This window comes from Pipistrellus hanaki (assembly GCF_964339955.1).
Source record: "Pipistrellus hanaki genome assembly, chromosome: 6".
Lineage (NCBI taxonomy): Eukaryota > Metazoa > Chordata > Mammalia > Chiroptera > Vespertilionidae > Pipistrellus > Pipistrellus hanaki.
Window position 1 is genome coordinate 62,293,910 of NC_140508.1, and position 18,351 is coordinate 62,312,260.

At 41.3% G+C, this 18,351-nt stretch overlaps 1 protein-coding gene and 1 pseudogene across 3 annotated transcripts; both read left to right on the forward strand.

Annotated features, from left to right (window-relative positions):
- The first annotated feature begins 382 nt into the window (after positions 1–382).
- On the forward strand, positions 383–10,068 carry PSMG2 (proteasome assembly chaperone 2). Of its 2 annotated transcripts, XM_084887347.1 has the most exons (7): positions 383–580; positions 958–1,129; positions 2,165–2,223; positions 3,200–3,318; positions 4,795–4,968; positions 8,613–8,733; positions 9,766–10,068. In XM_084887347.1, exons 1-7 carry the CDS (start codon positions 524–526, stop codon positions 9,856–9,858), a joined length of 795 nt encoding a protein of 264 aa, XP_084743473.1. In that variant the 5' UTR covers positions 383–523; the 3' UTR covers positions 9,859–10,068. The 2 variants fall into 2 exon arrangements, with proteins under 2 accessions (XP_084743473.1, XP_084743474.1); XM_084887348.1 differs by lacking the exon at positions 8,613–8,733 and having other exon boundaries at positions 387–580.
- On the forward strand, positions 3,329–4,834 carry LOC311624315 (large ribosomal subunit protein eL15-like; annotated as a pseudogene). Its single transcript has one exon. The product of its transcript is annotated as a large ribosomal subunit protein eL15-like (transcript).
- Positions 10,069–18,351: the final 8,283 nt, after the last annotated feature.

An 18,351-nucleotide genomic window follows, 5' to 3' on the forward strand; every position in this document is an offset into this window, starting at 1 on the left:
GCTGAGCACGGAGCCGGCGCGACCGCTCGCCTCGCGCAGCTCCCGGGGGAGACGCTACGCCGCGCCAGGCGAGGGGCTGGGCAGGAGGCGAGGCCGCCGCAGCGGCGGTGGCGCCCAACTGTTGTTTTTGAAACGGCCGCGGGCCGCCAGGCGGCAGGGCTGTCCCCCGCTCTGCCGGGTCGCTCCCACCTGCCGTTTCCCCTCCCTCACGGTTCCCACCTCACAACCTCAGCGCGCCCCAACACCTTGTCAGGACCGCCCAACACCTTGTCCGGACCCGCTATCCGCCATCCCACCCTCCCTCGCGGGCCCTTTCTGCCCTCTGGACCGGCAGGTAGCTGGACAGGCCCCTCAGGACCCCGCGCCGAGGGATTCGAAGGACCCCGCTCGCCAGGCCCCGCCGCGCATGCGTCACTAGGGACGCGAGTTTGCCGACCCTGCGGGCGCTTGTGAATTTCGCTTTCCGCCTCCCTCCTTCCTCCAAGGCCAGGGTTTACCCCTGTCCTGCCACTCCACTGAGACCATGTTTGTTCCCTGCGGCGAGTCGGTCTGCGACCTCGCGGGCTTCACCCTCCTGATGGTGAGTCCCCGGCCTCTCCGCGGCCCGACTGCGGGGGGGGGGGGGGCGGGGGGGGGGGGCCTGCCGCCTTTCGGAAGGAGCCTGCGGTGCCGCCACCCCAACTCGGGGGTATCACCGGCCCTGGGGGAAAGAGAGGGCTTGTGTCTATCAGGTGTCCCCCCAAAAATGTATACACACACTTTGAGTGATTATAAAGACATTTAATTTCCAAAGATGAACTTTTGAAGATTGTGGATACAGCCGAAACCGGTTTGGCTCACTGGATAGAGCGTGGGTCTGCGGACTGAAAGGTCCCGGGTTTAAATTAAATTTATTTATATATTTTATAAATAAAAAATGTCCTGCTAATGTTGATGATGTCTTTTTTTAAATTTCAGCCGGCAGTATCCGTTGGAAATGTTGGCCAGCTTGCAATAGATCTGATTATTTCTACATTGAATATGTGTAAAATTGGTTACTTCTATACCGATTGTCTTGTGCCGATGGTTGGAAATAATCCATATGCAACATCAGAAAAAAATTCAACAGAACTCAGTATAAATGCTGAAGGTATGTAAGATTTTGGCGTATTTTATTCTACCGCAAGATAAGAGTTTTTTTACATTTGCAATAGACGCTATAGACATTGTTTGGTAGCAGACATTTCCTTGATGCCAGCTTTGTGCAGAATTGATGACCCAGTCACATTGTCCTATTCTCATAGCCTTTTCTAAATGGCAACTCCTATGAGAAGTGTGATTGTACTTGTGTCCTTGGATAGGATTTGAAATTTTTGTGTTTTTTAACCTGGGGTGTTTTGGTGGTTTTTTTTTTTTTCCTTTTATCCCCACTTTTATTTTTTGTTCTCACTAGCATGTGTAAGCATCAGTAATACAAGGAAAGGAGAAAAGAGTATTCCATTGGGCTCAGTCCTCAGTATGTTTAGTATGTACCATCTCATCTAAGTTTCAATCCTCCTCTCACATTATTATATGATATCAGTAAGGCTCGGAAAGATTGAATTGCATAAGCCGGTTTGGCTCAGTGGATAGAGCGTTGGTCTGTGGACTGAAAGGTCCCAGGTTCGATTCCGGTCAAGGGCATGTACCTTGGTTGCGGGAACATTGTCCCCTCCACCAGGAGTTTGAACAGGGGGAAGGTCCAACTGGCAGCCACTAGGGGCCCTACCCATGCACGAATTACAGTTTATGTTCAATATTCGTATTTTCAGCATAGTGGTTAATCAGTCATATACTTTACAAATTAGTTCCCCCAATATTTAAAGGACTCACCTGACAAATATGATAGTTATTACGTTATTTTCACTGTTTCCTAGGGTGTGCTTTCCATTCCAGAACTATTTTGTGACTACCAATCTGAAGTTCTTAATCCCTTCACTTAACATATTACTCTAGGTGCATCCATGCTATTGCAAATGGTAAGATTTCATTCTTTTTTATGGCCGAGTAATATTCCATTGTGTATATGTACTAAACTTCTTTATCCTTTTGTCTATTTACAGGTACTTGAGTGGCTAATAGTTTCATTTCTATAACTCCTTCATTTTAACTTTTGTATGATTTCATTTTCTTCTTATCTTTACAGTATATTCATTGCCTTCAAAGAAGCTGGTGGTTCTTCAGTTAAGGTCCATTTTTATTAAGGTTAGCATATTATATTTGCCTTTTAAAATTTATTAAAATAAAATATGAGAAAATACTAAGTATCATTAAGAATTAAGAATTTTTAGTTGGAATTCTTCACTGTAGAACTGGCCCTCCTTTCTGGTCTTCACAATATTGACTCCTTTGAGAAAAAAAAACCAGATGTTTGGCATAATGGAGTCATCTAATTGCTTCATCATGATTAAATACAGGTCAGACTTTTTTTTTTTTTTTTTTACAGAGAGGAAGAGAGAGGGATAGAGAGTTAGAAACATCGATGGGAGAATCATTGATCAGCTGCCTCTTGCACACCCCCCAGTGGGGATGTGCCTGCAACCAAGGTACATGCCTTTGACCAGAATCGAACCCAGGACCCTCAGTCCGCAGGTCGACGCTCTATCCACTGAGCCAAACCAGCCTCGGCCAGGTCAGACCTTTTTTAAGTAATAATGGATTACTTAATTGGAGTACTTGGAAATTTTCCTTTGTTAGTCAAAATAGAATTTTTTTTAAAATCTAGATTCCTCACAATTTATTGCTAAACTAGAGGCCCAGTACACAGATTCGTGCACTGGTGGGGTCCTTCGGCCTGACCTGCACCCTCTTGCAATCCAGGACCCCTCAGTTGGATAGTCTGATTCGGCCCAATCCCCGCAGGCCTGATTGAGATAGGAGGGAGCCCAATCCTGTGCTCTGAGTGTCTGTCCCTTGGTGGTCAATGCTTGTCATAGCTACTGGTCGTTCGGTTGCTTAGGCTGGTAGTATATAGATTGTAAAGATATAATATGTAATTCATTGCTCTTCATTTTTCACCTTCAGTTTAAGGACTATAAGTGGATTTTAAAACAATTCTAATTTTAGTGTATTTACGTTATATATCATGAGATAAAGTTGATGAAATATTATAGAGAATCCTTTATACTGTAGGACCTAACTTTTAGATTTTCTTTTTTTCCCCCCCCCATCATATACAAAGTATAAATCAAAGCCATTCTGTGAAAAACTGCTTTCATGGGTGAAAAGTAGTAACCTTGCCAAAGTTATTGTTCTTTCAAGCAGTCATTCATATCACCGTAATGATCTACAGCTTCGCAGGTATGTTTTTGCCTTTGAAAAAATATTTTTGTAAAGATTATGTAATATTATGATGATTTATCTATTAAAAAGTTAAAATAAGTTTTACAAGCCACGTATTATCTTTACCTCTCCTCACTGAAATTTAGAAAGAAGAAGGTAAAAGAAAGTCAAGATATAGGAGGGAGTACAATTAGGTAGACTCTTTCAGTTCCTTAGTTGGGGCACAAGGAAAGCTTTGGTGTAAATAAATATACAGATGGTTCTGGTTTTTCCGTCTGGCCGCAGCCATCAGGCAAACCAAGATGGGCGCTTACAAATCCATCCAGGAGCTATGGAGGAAGGAGCAGTCTATTCTCAGGGTGCGCTGCTGGCAGTACCACCAGCTCTGCACTCCACAGAGCCCCATGCCCACCCAGCTCGACAAAGTGCACAGGCTGGGCTACAAGGCCAACCAAGGTTATGCAGTATATCAGATTTCTTTGTGCTGTGGTGGCCACAAACGCCTTTTCCTAAGGGTGCGACCTACGGCACGCCTCTCCATCACAGTATTGACCAGCTAAAGTTTGCTCAAAGTCTTCAGTCTGTTGCCAAGGAGCGAGCTGGACGCCACTGTAGGGCTCTGAGAGTCCTGAATTCTTACTGGGTTGGTGAAGATTCCACGTACAGATTCTTTGAGGTTATCCTCATTGATCCTTTCCATAAGAAATCCTGACACCCGTTGGATCACCAAACCAGTCCACAAGCACAGGGAGTTGCGAGGGCTGACATCTGCTGGCCGCAAACACTGTGGCTTTGGGAAGGGCCACAAGTCCCACCACACTTTTGGTGGTGGTCGCTGTGCAGCCTGGAGAAGGCGCGGTACTCTCCGGCTCCACCGTTACTGCTGATAGGAGTAATGTTTGTAAAATTCTTACCTGAGAAACAACTTAGGACAGAAAAATATATACATATATGTACACACACACACAGACGGTTCTGGAACTGTGCTTGGATTGTGTGGTACTGTGCATGCAACATCACAGAGCTAAGCGGGAGAGAGAAACATCACAGAGAGGAGAAAGGGTACCTAGATTTAATATAAGACAGAGTATCCAAGAAATAGCAATATAACCTATTTTATTGCATGATCATTTATGCACCTATAAAAGCATGATGAAAAGTATCAACCAAGAGTAACCTTTCAAAACTGGAGCTAATTTCTAGGAATCTCACAATAGGCCTCATGGCCAGAAGGAAGCATAGCTGTGAAAACTAAATTTATCTCATGATGGTCTTACCTTAGTTTAAATATTCCTATCTTTTTACCATCTCTCTGTAAATAGCAAGTCAGAGCAATATTTTTTACATGTTATTCTTCCAAAGATTGCTACAACTTAGGTTTGCCTTGTGCAATGGAATAGAGAATGTAAGATAATTTTTTCTAAAAGAACTGATTTTTGCCTTCATGTTTATATTGGTGGATTTTTAGAAAGTTAATTATGTAATGGTTTCTAGTACTCCCTTTAGGTATCTACTTACACCTTCCCTGCAAAAATGTGTTCAAAATAAAATAAAAAGCCTTAACTGGGCAGAAATGGAAAAAAGCCCATGCATTCCTGAAATAAGTGATTCTGAGTATTGCATCCGTATACCTGGAGGAGGTATCACAAAAACACTCTATGATGAAAGGTGAGTTTGTTTGCTGCTTTGTTCATTTGTTCCCTGCTTAATTTAAAAATGAAAGTAAGATAATTTGGAGAATTGTTGGATTGCTTATTGAAACGTTGAAAATCCTATATAATAAAAGAGTAATATGCAAATCCAGAAGCAGGGCTCACCGCTGGCAAGCCCAGAGGTGGTGGCGGGAACCCCTCCTTCCTCCACTGCAGGTGGGTGGTAAGGAGTGAGGCTTCCGGACTGTGAGAGCCCTGGATTGTGAGAGGGATGTCTGACTGCTGGCTTAGGCCCGATCCCTGAAAGGAATCGGGGGATAGGGAGGGGAAATCCCCCAACCCCCTTGATGGGGCCCAAGCCGGCAGGCGGACATTCCCTGAGCGGTCCTGGACTGGGACTGCAAGAGAGCACAGGCCAGGCTGAAGGACAGACCACCTTTCCCCACCCCCCCAGTGCATGGATTTCATGCATCAGGCCTCTAGTATATTTATAAAATGGAAATTACATTCAGGGGAAAGATTGAAATTTGATTATAGGAGAATAGGTCCTGAAAAGCCTTATTTAGCACTTCATTATGTGTGGCATGTTAGGGATCCTGATACTTATTCAATGCAACCTCTATAATATTTTTTCTTTTTCTTTTTTTAATGTTTTGGTTTGGGTTTGTTTTTGTTTTTGTATGTTTATATTTATTGATTTCAGAGAGGAAAGGAGAGGGAGAGAAACATCAGTGATGAGAGAGAATTATTGATTGGCTGCCTCTTGCTCACCTCACACTGGGAATCAAGCCCACAACCTGGGCATGTGCCCTGCCTGGGAATCGAACCATGATCTTCTGGTTCACAGGTCAATGCTCTACCACTGAGCCACGCCAACTGGGCTATAATATTTTTTTTAATACATTTTATTGATATTTTACAGAGAGGAAGAGAGAAAGATAGTTAGAAACATCGATGAGAGAGAATCATCGATCAGTTGCCTCCTGCACACCCCCTACTGGGGATGTGCCCACAACCAGTGTACATACCCTTGACCGGAATCAAAACCGGGACCTTTCAGTCCGCAGGCCGACGCTCTATCCTCTGAGCCAAACTGGTTTCAGCAATAATTTTTTTTTAATTGTGGCAAAATATACATAACATTAACCATTTTATATATATATATATATATTATTGATTTTTCATAGAGAGGAAGAGAGAGGGATAGAGAGCTAGAAACATCGATGAGAGAGAAATATCGACCAGCTGCCTCCTGCATACCCCCCGACCGGGGATGTCCCCGCAACCAATGTACATGCCCTTGACCAGAATCAAACCCGGGACCTTTCAGTCCTCAGACCGATGCTCTATCCACTGAGCCAAACCTTTTTCGGCACATTAACCATTTTTAAGTGTACAATTAAGTGGCATTAAATACATTCACAGTGTTGTGAACCCATCATCACTTTCAGAACACTCATCATTTTAAACAGAAAATCTGTTGTATTAAATAATAATTCTTATTTTATTTCTGTAAAGTCAGTAGTAATGTCCTCACTTTTATATATATAGATTTTTGTTACAAAGTAGTAGGTGGGGCACTGTAGGTTTAAGACCGTACCCCAGCACTTGTTAAGCTAGAGCACATGTGTCAAACACAAGGCCCGCGGGCCAAATCCAGCCCGCCAGGCCTTGCAATGTGGCCCGCACCGCGCTGTCATCACTGCACTCCACTGTCAGTTTATGACATTGTCAGTTTATGACTGTTCAGTAAACCATTCGGCCCGCGATTTAGGCTGGATTTTAGATTTTGGCCCCTTCTCTGATTGAGTTCGACACCCCTAAGCTAGAGCCTTTAAAATGAAGGCACACCAGGGTGGCTGGCTTTCTCTCAGCATGAGCCATTCTAAGGCTGTCATGACCTGAGTATTCAGAAACTAGAATCTTCTGAGCCAACACTGCTCACAGTTCTTCCATACAAAGCCAGAGAGTCCCTAAGATATTTCAGAACTGTGTACTGAGATGGTACAATTAGTGCTAACAACTTCCAGCTTCTAATTTTTAAGCTGAAATGCTGTGATAGGCTCTCCCTATACAGCTGAGACCTTTGAACTGAAACGTCAAATTCTCCTCCACATCTTAAATCTGTCAGTCATGTGCTCTCAAGTTTGGTACAGTTTTTCTCATGGTGCTTGGTTTTAGGGTGTTAGAAATTATTTTTGCTTTTGTTGGCAAACAGGAAGCTTTTTGCATTGGTAAGATCTCCATCTTGTTACTAGTTTGAGGCATTTATAACATAGCAATTAGACAACTTATGTTTGAAGTCAGAAAGACCTCGCTTCAAGTGCCACCTCTGCCACTTCCTACATATAGAACTTTGAACCTGTTAACTATATTAAAATCCCTGTGAACCTAAGTTACCTCATAATTAACTGCTAACATTAATTATGGGCACTGTCTTAAGCATTTTGCCATCACTGCTGCCTTTTAACATCACAACAACCCTATGAGGTCAGGTCTGTTATGATCCCTCTTTTACAGAAGAGGAACACTAAAGCCTTGATTAAGTAACTTACCCGACATAATCTGGTAAGTGGCAGAGCTAGAAGTTGAATCCAGGTACTCTGTCCTTGTTCCCATTATTCCAAACTGATTGGTTTATGTAATCTGTATAATTATAACTCTCTCAATGATTGTGGTAGGGATTAAGTAATAAAATATGCAGACATTACTTAGTTCATAATAATCACTCAATAAATGTAAGAAGTAATAGTAAGGTTTCACGGCCCCTGCCCCCTTGTTCTGTCCCACAGTTTTCTTTCGCTGCTTTTGAATAATAAGATGTTGCCGGGACCGGTTTGGCTCAGTGGATAGAGCGTCGGCCTGCGGACTGAAGGGTCCCGGGTTCGATTCCAGTTGAGGGCATGTACCTTGGATGCAGGCACATCCCCAGTAGGGGGTGTGCAAGAGGCAGCTAATCGATGATTCTCGCTCATCGATGTTTCTAACTCTCTATCCCTCTCTCTTCCTCTCTCTGAAAAATCAATAAAATATATATATATATATATATTTTTAAAGATGTTAAAATCTTTCGGTCTCTGCTGTAGTGCTTCTGAAAAATAGCTGTTTCTACAGTAGGTTTTTTTTTTTTTTTTTAATATTTTATTGATTTTGTACAGAGAGGAGGGGAGAGAGAGAGTTAGAAACATCGATGAGAGAGAGTCATCGATCAGCTGCCTCTTGCACACCCCCTACTGGGGATATGCCCGCAACCAAGGTACATGCCCTTGACCGGAATCGAACCCGGGACCTTTCAGTCCCCAAGCCGACACTCTATCCATTGAGCCAAACCGGTTTTGGCTCTACAGTAGGTTTTAGGAGTAGATCAGAACATACCTCATGTTCTATAACCAAGGTTAGAGAAGTGGTTTTTCACTCCTTGGTGTGAGGCACAAACTTGCATATGCCTAGGTAGGCTTACTTGGGTGGCTCCAAGTCCTGTCCGCACAAACAGAAGAATGTATCTGGGGTAACAGGAGATAGATAAGTGATTTCATCTGGGTATCTTCTCCTTGCCCAAAACCTAGATTATCTTAGCTCTAGTTACATGCTCAAAGTTCTTAGCTGAAATCAGCGTCTTTTATCAGAATACTTAAATTTTTCTTTTTTAATTTGTTGTAGCTGTTCTAAAGAAATCCCAATGGCTGTTCTGCTAAAATTTGTTTCAGAAGGAGATAATATTCCAGATGCATTAGGTCTTGTTGAATATCTTAATGAATGGCTTCAGATAATCAAACCACATGTAAGTTTTTCCTATAGCTTGAGCCTCTGATTTCTCTGGTTATATATTAATAAACTTGTATTTTATATAAATACTGTATAAGTAGACCAAATAAGTAAAAGTTAATGTTGAATATAAACGTGTTTCTACATAAAGTTTATTTTAACTGAACTTTTTAAAGGAGGGCAGTTAACCAACCTGCTGTTTACAGATGTTTCATTAAGGCTGATTCTCCAAAAAAGGAATATCTTAAGTACTTCATTGTATTCATTGTTCATATTACATTTATACCAAAAAGCTTCTTATGAAAATAAACAAGTTCTTTTTGGAATTCAGGATTCCTTTTTTAGAAAACAAAAGGTATTGTTATATGAGCAATACTGTAGCTATTGAATACACATTATAATTAAAATACTTTTCTCTATTATGAAATAAGAACATCACACTCAGAGAAATCAGCCTTTAAATCCCATAAGGCTGTTTTATATGATTTAATTTATGATTTTGCTAAAAAAAATTGATATATTGATAGCACTGATTTTTTTTTTTAATATATTTTTATTGTTTGTTTGTTTTTTTACAGAGAGGAAGGGAGAGAGAGATAGAGAGCTAGAAACGTCGATGAGAGAGAAACATCAACCAGCTGCCTCCTGCACACCCCCCACCCAGGATGTGCCCGCAACCAAGGTACATGCCCCTGACCGGAATCGAACCTGGGACCTTTCAGTCCGCAGATGGATGCTCTACCACTGAGCCAAACCGGTTTCAGCTGATTTTTTTTTTTAATACCTATTTCTTTTGAACTTGATTTTACTTGGTGGAATCTATACGCAGCCTTTCTGGCATATCTTTATGATTTGAAACTTGAGGAAACTTAAGTTGACATCAGGACAGAAATTTATTGCTTTGTTTTTCCTTACAATAAAATGGAGCTAAAAGTGTTGTAATCAAAGGAAGGAAACAAAAAACTAGGGATTAACATGTGATACTTACATGTTAAAAGGTAATTTGTTGGTAAAGATGAAGGATTAAAACTTTGTTCTTCGGTTACAGAGCGACGATCCCACAGCATCTGCCTTGCCGTGGAAAATACCGAGTTCTTGGAGATTGCTCTTTGGCAGTGGTCTCCCGCCTGCGCTTTTCTGATCTGTTTTAATTTTTATACCTTATGTCCCAAGACACTTATTACCAACATAACTGTTAACTGTATAAAAGTTGTATTATCTGATGTATTAGAAAATAAATCTTAACTCTTTACAGAAAAAATGGATTAGCAAAAGATTGGTTTTGCTATGCTTTTCATCATATAAAACAAATGTATATTTTGTACAATAAAATATTTCCTAAGTAATTTCATGACATGTCTTTTTAGTTTTTTTAACTCAGATTTCTGTATTAGTTTCCTGTTTCTGCTATAACAAATTACCACAAACTTAGTGGCTTAAAACAACACAAATTCCTTACAATTCTAGAAGTCAGAAGCCCAGAAATAGGTCTCACTGTTCTCAGTGTTAGCAGGTCTGCATTCCCTGTGGAGGCTCCAGGAGAGCATCAGTTTCCTACACCTTCTCGGTTTATAGAAGCTACATTGTTTGGCTCATGGCCTCTTTTACTTAGAAGGATCCTTGTGGTTACATTGGGCACAACACAATAATCTCCAAAAATTTCCCCACCTCGAATTTTAGTATAAAAGAAATAATAAAATTAGTTTCCATTTTTAAGTAAGTGCCTACTACACAGCAGTCACTTTTTACACATGATCTTATATATCTGCTAATTGGCTTTGTTACCTCTCTGCATGCATTGGCTTTCTCATCTGTAAGGCCTTATAATAAAGGATATACCCTACTTCATAGTACTTAGCCTGCTCCTGTTTCCCTTGTTAAAATACTAAGGGGTCATGACTGGTTTGGCTCTGTGGATAGCGCATCGGCCTGCAGACCGAAGGGTCCCAGGTTTGATTCAGGTCTAGGGCATGTGCCTTGGTTGCGGGCACATCCGCAGTAGTTGTGTGCAGGAGGCAGCTGATCGATGTTTTTAACTCTATCCCTAACCCTTCCTCTATAAAAATAAAATATATATATATTTAAAAATATTAAGGGAAGGTGACAACCAGATAGTGGGGTAGGAAGTTCCTACCCTCATTCCCCACAGAGACACCAACTTAGCAATAATATAGAGGCCAAAATGCTTTTATGAGAAATCCAGAAACTTTCAGAAGTCAGAATCTTGATGTAGCAAAAGGAGCGTGACTTATCGCTTACAAATGAGCTTCCATAAAATAATCAGATCTCTCAGCAAAAACCATAGAGGCCAGAAGGGAGTGGGATAATATATACAAAGTTCTAAGAAGAAGAAAAAACACCTGACAATACTCTCCAGCTAAACTATAATTCACAAATGAAGAAATACTTTTCCAGATGAAGAAAAGCTAAGGAAGCTCATCATTACTAGCTGTGTGCCTTTCAAGAAATGCTAAAGGGAGTCCTGTAAGTTGAAATGAAGAGATTTTAGCAACATGAAAACATACAAAAATACAAAACTCTCTGGTAAACGTAAATAGGCAAATACAGGATAATGGTGTATAAAGTGTGGGCCAGCCAATAGTTTTTCCATATAAATGGCCTGTCTTTGCTCACAGTGTGGACTTTTCCTAAAATCTCTCAAAGGTTCACAAACCCTATATAAGCAGCATCTGGCCTCAGTGTGCCCCATACCTCTTGCTGAACAGCCCCAAGCCCAGCAATAGCAGCTGGCCTCAATTCCCAGTTTAGCCTCTCCCTGGCCCAGCACAAATGGCAACCATCTGCAAACCACTTTGTAGGACATATTAAGTGGCCCCAGGCAAGGCACAGGCAGCAACTGACCTTGGCCTGCATCTAAGTCCCTCCTAAGAGGGTCCAGAACAAATACCCGATAACCAGCTTCAGATCATACCAGATATTTCATGCAAACAAACAAAAAAAGGCCGGGACCGGTTTGGCTCAATAGATAGAGCGTCAGCTTGGGGAGTGAAGGGCCCCGGGTTCAATTCCGGTCAAGGGCATGTACCTTGGTTGTGGGCATATCCCCAGTAGGGGGTGTGCAGGAGGCAGCTGATCAATGACTCTCTCTCATTGATGTTTCTAACTATCTCTCTCCCTTCCTCTCTGTACAAAAATCAATAAAATATATTTAAAAAAAAAAAAAAAAAAAAAAAAAGCTGGGATAGCAATATTTATACCACACAAAATAGCCTATAAAACAGAGTGAAAGAGGGACCCAGCAATTCCACTTCTGGGTATTTATCTGAAGAAACCAAAAACACTCATTTGAAAAGACAGTTGCATCCCTATGTTCATTGCAGTATTATTTACAATAGCCAAGATATAAATGCAACCTAAATGAATGGATAAAGAAGTGGTGCATATATATAATGGAATATTACTTGACCATAAAAATTTTTACCACTTGCAATAACATAGAGGGTATTGTGTTGAGTGAATTAAATCAAAGACAAATACCAAATGATTTTACTTATATAAAAAACAAAGTCAATGAACAAAACATAAACCAACTCATAGAAACAGAGAACAGATTGGTGGTTGACAAAGGGATTAAGCAGTACATACTGGTAGTTACACAGTAGTCATGGGGGTGTAAAGTGCAGCAAAGGGAATATAGTCAATAATACAATAACTGTGTGTGGTGTCAGATAAGCACAAAAGAACATAAAGACAATAAGTATCATCCATAATCCTTACAGCCAAAATGAAAGACAATTGACTTCTGCTGTGATTCTACCTAAACATATACATATAGATATAATTTTAACTAAATTAACATAATGTTGTATATGAAATTTTGCATCTTGTTTAAAAGCTATTTTTTTTAATATATTTTATTGATTTTTTACAGAGAGGAAGAGAGACGGATAGAGAGTTAGAAACATCAATGATTAGAGAGAATCATCGATCAGCTGCCTCTTGCACACCCCCTACTGGGGATGTGCCCGCAACCAAAGTACATGCCCTTGACCAGAATCAAACCTGGGACCTTTCAGTCCGCAGGCTGATGTTCTATCCACTGAACCAAACCGGTTTCGGCTAAAAGCTATTTTTAAAAGATATTTTTTACTGATTTTAGAGATGAAGGAAGGGGAGAGAGAAAAAGAGAGAGAGGAACATCCATGTGAGAGAGAAGCATCAATCAGTTGCCTCCCAACTGGGATAGAACCCACAACCTGAGTATGTACCCGGACTAGGAATCAAACCAGCAACCTTTTGGTGCATGGGATGATGCTCAACAAACAGCCATACCAGTCGGCTCTTGTTTAAAAAATTTAAAAATTATACAAATGATGAACCTGTTATCACCACAATAAATTAAAAAACTACAGACATTAAACATTCCCTCAGCTCTTCCTTCCTGCCATGCCCCCTTCTCCTTAAAGAGACCACCATTCAGTGCATTCCATTTTGCAAAACATCAATATGTCTAGCTTTCTATTAAAACATCCAGCAGAGGGTCCTAGCTGGTTCGGCTCAGTGGATAGAGTGAAGGGGCCTAGGTTCCATTCCTGCAAGGGCACATTCCTGGGTTATGGGCTCAGTTTCCCAGTGGAGGGCGTGTAGGAGGCGGCCCATCAATTATTCTCTCTCATCACTGATGTCTCTGTCTTGCTCTCCCTCTCCCTTAATCTCTGAAATTAATAAATATATATATATATATATATATATATATATATATATATATATATATATATATATATATTTTTTTTTTTTTTTTTTTAAAGAAATTGACAAATCCTCCAAAATAGGCCCTGGATGGATAGCTCAGTTGGGTTAGAATATCGTCCTAATATTCCAAGGTTGCAGGTTCAGCCTGTTCAGTGCACATACACAAATCAAAATAATAAATGCATAAATGTCCTACCTGGTTTGGCTCAGTGGATAGAGCGTCGACCTGCTGACTGAAGGGCCCTAGGTTTGATTCCAGTCAAGGGCATGTACATTGGTTGCAGGCACATCCCCAGTAGGGGGTGTACAGGAGGCAACTGATTGATGTTTCTCTCTCATCGATATTTCTAGCTCTCTCTCCCTCTCCCTCTCTATAAAAAAATCAATAAAATGTATTTTTTAAAAACAAACAATGAATGCATAAATAAGTGGAACAAAAAATTGGTGGTCTTCTCTTTCCCCCTTCCTCTCTAAAATCAATAAATTTGAAAAATTACAAAAAAAAAATAAATAAATAAATAATAAATAAAAAACACCCACAAGCATCCAGCAGAGGGAACTGTTGGACTATCTTCTCTCTTGATATGTCAGTTCTGCTTTTTTTTTATTTTATAAAAATCTGTCTTGGAGCCCTGGCCGTTTTGGCTCAGTGGATAAAGCATTGGCCTCTGGATTCAAGGGTCCAAAGTTCAATTCCTGGTTGCGGCCATGCAGGAGGCAGCCAATGATTCTCTCTCATCGTTGATGTTTCTCTCTCTCCCTCCTTTTCCTTCTTTCTGTCTGAAATAAATAAAAATATATATTTTTTTAAAATTTGCCAGCAATAGTCAATTTTTCTGATGTTGTGGTGGCTTTGTTACACTGTGTTGAATGACTAGTGTTTGCACCTAAATTCAATGTGCCGAGTGGCCATTCTGCCCTGAAATTTTATTTAGGGGGAAAATCATTAGTGGTTCCTGAATAGAAGCCAACACTGTGTGGCCTTTTCCAACTCCTGCTTATTCCCACCCCCGGTATGGTTTCCCACTTCCCTTTCAATGTAAAATGATTCTTCCCAAAGCTGTTGTGAATAGCATTTTCCCAGCCCAACCATTCTTCTCTCTGTCAGGGCCTGTAAAAGAAAAATCAGGCAGGTGAGTTTCAACAGAAAGAAATTCAGTCACGCCGAAGCCGGTTTGGCTCGGTGGTGGAGCGTCGGCCTGCGGACTGAGGGGTCCCAGGTTCGGTTCCGGTCAAGGGCATGTACCTGAGTTGCGGGCACATCCCCGGTGGGGGGTGTGCAGGAGGCAGCTGGTCGATGTTTCTCTCTCATCGACGTTTCTGGCTCTCTATATCTCTCCCTTCCTCTCTGTAAAAAATCAATAGAATGAGTTAAAAAAAAAAAAAGAAAAAGAAAAAGAAAAAAGAAATTCAGTTACTTTTAAATATCTCACTTTTAAGGATTTGACATTTTAAACATTTTTGGTATTGAGATAAATTTGAAAAATAATATTTATTCAGTAAATATTTATTGAGCACCTACTATGTGCCAGGCACTGTTCTAGTAATGCAGACCCTGACCCTCTTGGGAAACTAACATTCTAGCAAGTAATAAACAAGAAGTATTAGCCCTAGCTGGTTTGACTCAGTGGATAGTGTCTGCCTGTGGACTGAAAGGTCCTGGGTTTGATTCCGGTCAAGGGAACATGCCCAGGTTGTGAGTTCGATTGGTAGGGAGTGAGCAGGAGGTATCATTGATACTTTTTTATCATTGATGTTTCTATCTCTCTCTTCCTTTCCCTTCCTATCTGAAATCAATAAAAATACATTTAAAAAAAACAAGAAGTATAATAAAAGTATACTCTGTAACATGTTGAAAGGTACAAGCACTATAGAAAATGTAGATTAATCTGGGATATAGTCACCGTTGCCAGATTTTTTTTTTTATGTTACTATCTTGCTCAACAATATCTAATGCTTCCTAAGTATGTCACTCAAACATTTCTCTCTGCTCCTGGATTATTCTCCCAGCTGTTGCTGGGCCATCTCCATAAACTCAGGTCTGGACCCTCACTGGGCCCCAGCCTCCTTCCCATGCTCACACCATTGCTCATGCTGCTTTTTGGACTCTTAGGGTGTGCTCTGCCTGGGGCATATGGCCCATAAGAAATGCTGCTCCTTTCCCCGAGTACTTTGGGGGCTCTGCAGAGCTCAACAACCTTCAAGTTCCCTTGTGTTTGTCATCTGCCCACCTCACCCATCTGCCACAACCAGGCCCTTCATCATATTCCTCCTTGAATTTTTACTTAATGATTTCTGAAACAAGGTTATAGATTATATACCTGTGCAAATAATTAACTTCTGGAGGGCAGACATCAGCCTCAATGTGTAACTCAACTGCTTGCTACAGGACCTCAGGAAATTTCCCGTTGTTGAACAGGAAGGATTAACCAATAAGTAGAGACACTTGTACACAGTTTCTAAGTTGATGTACCAGACCTCTTTCCCCAATTCTTAGAGGGGGAAACACGAAAACGTGAGAAGATGCGTGCTGATTCCGACATTCTACCTGCCAAACACCAGCTTTTAATCTTCGAACACTTGTTTGGAAAACTGGTTTGACAGAAGGCGTGGTGCTTTCAAACCGCTATTCTATCATTTCTCTCTGGAAGCATTCTGTAAACAATGTTTTGTTGTTTGCTTCTAAAATTCTAAATATTACCCTGCTCTGTTATTAAGTGCAGGTAATTAAAATCTCATCCAATCACATTCCTATCACGGCTGTTAAATAAGTCTAGCTCAATTCTGTTCACTGTGCACCAGCCACATCAAGGCCGTAACGAAAAATGCTGACCATGGTCACAATTCAGAACCCTCATGAGCCCTTTTTAAAAAGGCAGCAACATCACCAGGCATATTGGAGAGCGTTTCTCCCAGGAACTGCTTCCCAGCGACCATGCACACAAAGGATGGGGACAGAGATGAGAAAACAGCAGGTGTCTCGGCAGAATCAGCAGCCTGCTCTGGGGAGCATAGGGGTTTGCACAAGGAAAACCCAGCCACAGCCATAAGGTTTTATTGATAGCACCCGCATGAAACTGCTCTGAACTTGAACACACAAGCCAAATATAATTAAAGCACCAAGTTTTTTTTTTTTAAGGTTCAAACATGATTGTTTGGAAGCCTTAGAAGCCAAGTGGACAAAGAGTAATGTCAAATGCCACGGTCTACAGAGAAGTGCCCCAATCAGCTCAGTATCACAGCTCTGCCAGGGTGCGTGAAAGCTCTGAGTCTGTACGATGTACCAACCGGCCATGTCCAGCAAAATCACAGAGACAAAGCAGTACGTGTGGCTTCTGTTTCCTCGTCTGATCTGTCATTCTTTTTTTCTGGAGCTTCCTATTTGCAACTTCTCTCAGGAAAACATAGAATATTAACTACGGTTTTATATAGAGTTGTTGCTTATCCAGGAGAATTTGGAGATGGGACTTGAACTTGGGAGTTCAGGGAAAAGCCTCATCCTAACAGTCTCACACTTCACACCGGCTGAGGGTGTGCTACCTCTGTGCACCTCCACGGGTGCTGGCAATGCGTGCTTCCCTCAGCCTGGCTTTCGGGCCATCTTCCTGTTCCTCCAGCAAGCACTGGGTTTGGGCCTCGGCCACAGGACAATGCTTTTCACCACTTGACCTCTTCCAGATGCTCACTCCCACCGCACAGTGGGGTTTGAGGGAGAGAAGAGTGAGAGCCATCATCATGTGTCTGTGCTTGGGAGAAGAAAGCCTAATGAGATTGTTCATCATTGCCAATTAAGACAAATAGTTGAAGATGGTTACTCAACAATCGAAAATTCACACTTAAAAAAGAAAAAAAGAAAAAAGTGGAGCCTGCCCTGTGTGGCTTGGTGGTTGAGCATCAACCTTATGAACCAGGAAGTCATGGGTTCCATTCCCAGTCAGGACACATACCTGGGAGGCAACTAATCAATGTTTCTCTCTCAGTTTTCATTTAGAATGAGTTTGTTACCACAGCCTATATCTTGCATAAAGCATTTTCTCTGAAACAATCATTTTTTGTATTGTTCTACTTTCATTACCTTAAAGCCTAGTCAAATCTCAAAAATACTCTGCTTTTGCCCTAACCAGTTTGGCTCATTGGATAGAGCGTCGGCCTGCAGACTGAATGGTCCCAGGTTTTATTCCAGTCAAGGGCATGTACCTTGGTTGCGGGCACATCCCCCAGTAGGAGTTGTGCAGGAGGCAGCTGAATCATTGTCTCTCATTGATGTTTCTAACATCTTCACCCTACCTCTTTAAAAAATCAATAAAATATATATATTTTTTAAAATACGCTGCTTTAAAACTTCCATTTGTCCTTGGGTGATGATTAAATAAGTAAATAAAATAACTTGTGCAGGAAGTAGCTGATGTGTTGCTCACATTGATGTTTCTCCCTCTCCCCCTCAAAAAAAAATCAATAGGCATAAAATTTTCATTAAACCAGATAAGTTCTAGAGATCTGTACAACATTGCAACTATTGACAACAATAATGTAGTGTATACTTAACATTTTTTTTAAAATATATTTTATTGATTTTGTACAGAGAGGAAGGGAGAGAGATAGTTAGAAACATCGATGAGAGAGAGTCATCGATCAGCTGCCTCTTGCACACCCCCGACTGGGGATATGCCCGCAACCAGGGTACATGCCCTTGACCGGAATCAAACCCGGGACCCTTCAGTCCCCAAGCCGACGCTCTATCCATTGAGCCAAACCGGTCTCGGCTGTTTTTTAATATATTATATTGATTTCTTACAGAGAGGAAAGGAGAGGGATAGAAACATCAATGGGAGAGAAACGTCGATCAGCTGCCTCCTACACACCTCCTACTGGGGATGTGTCCACAACCAAGGTACATACATGCCCTTGACCAGAACTGAAC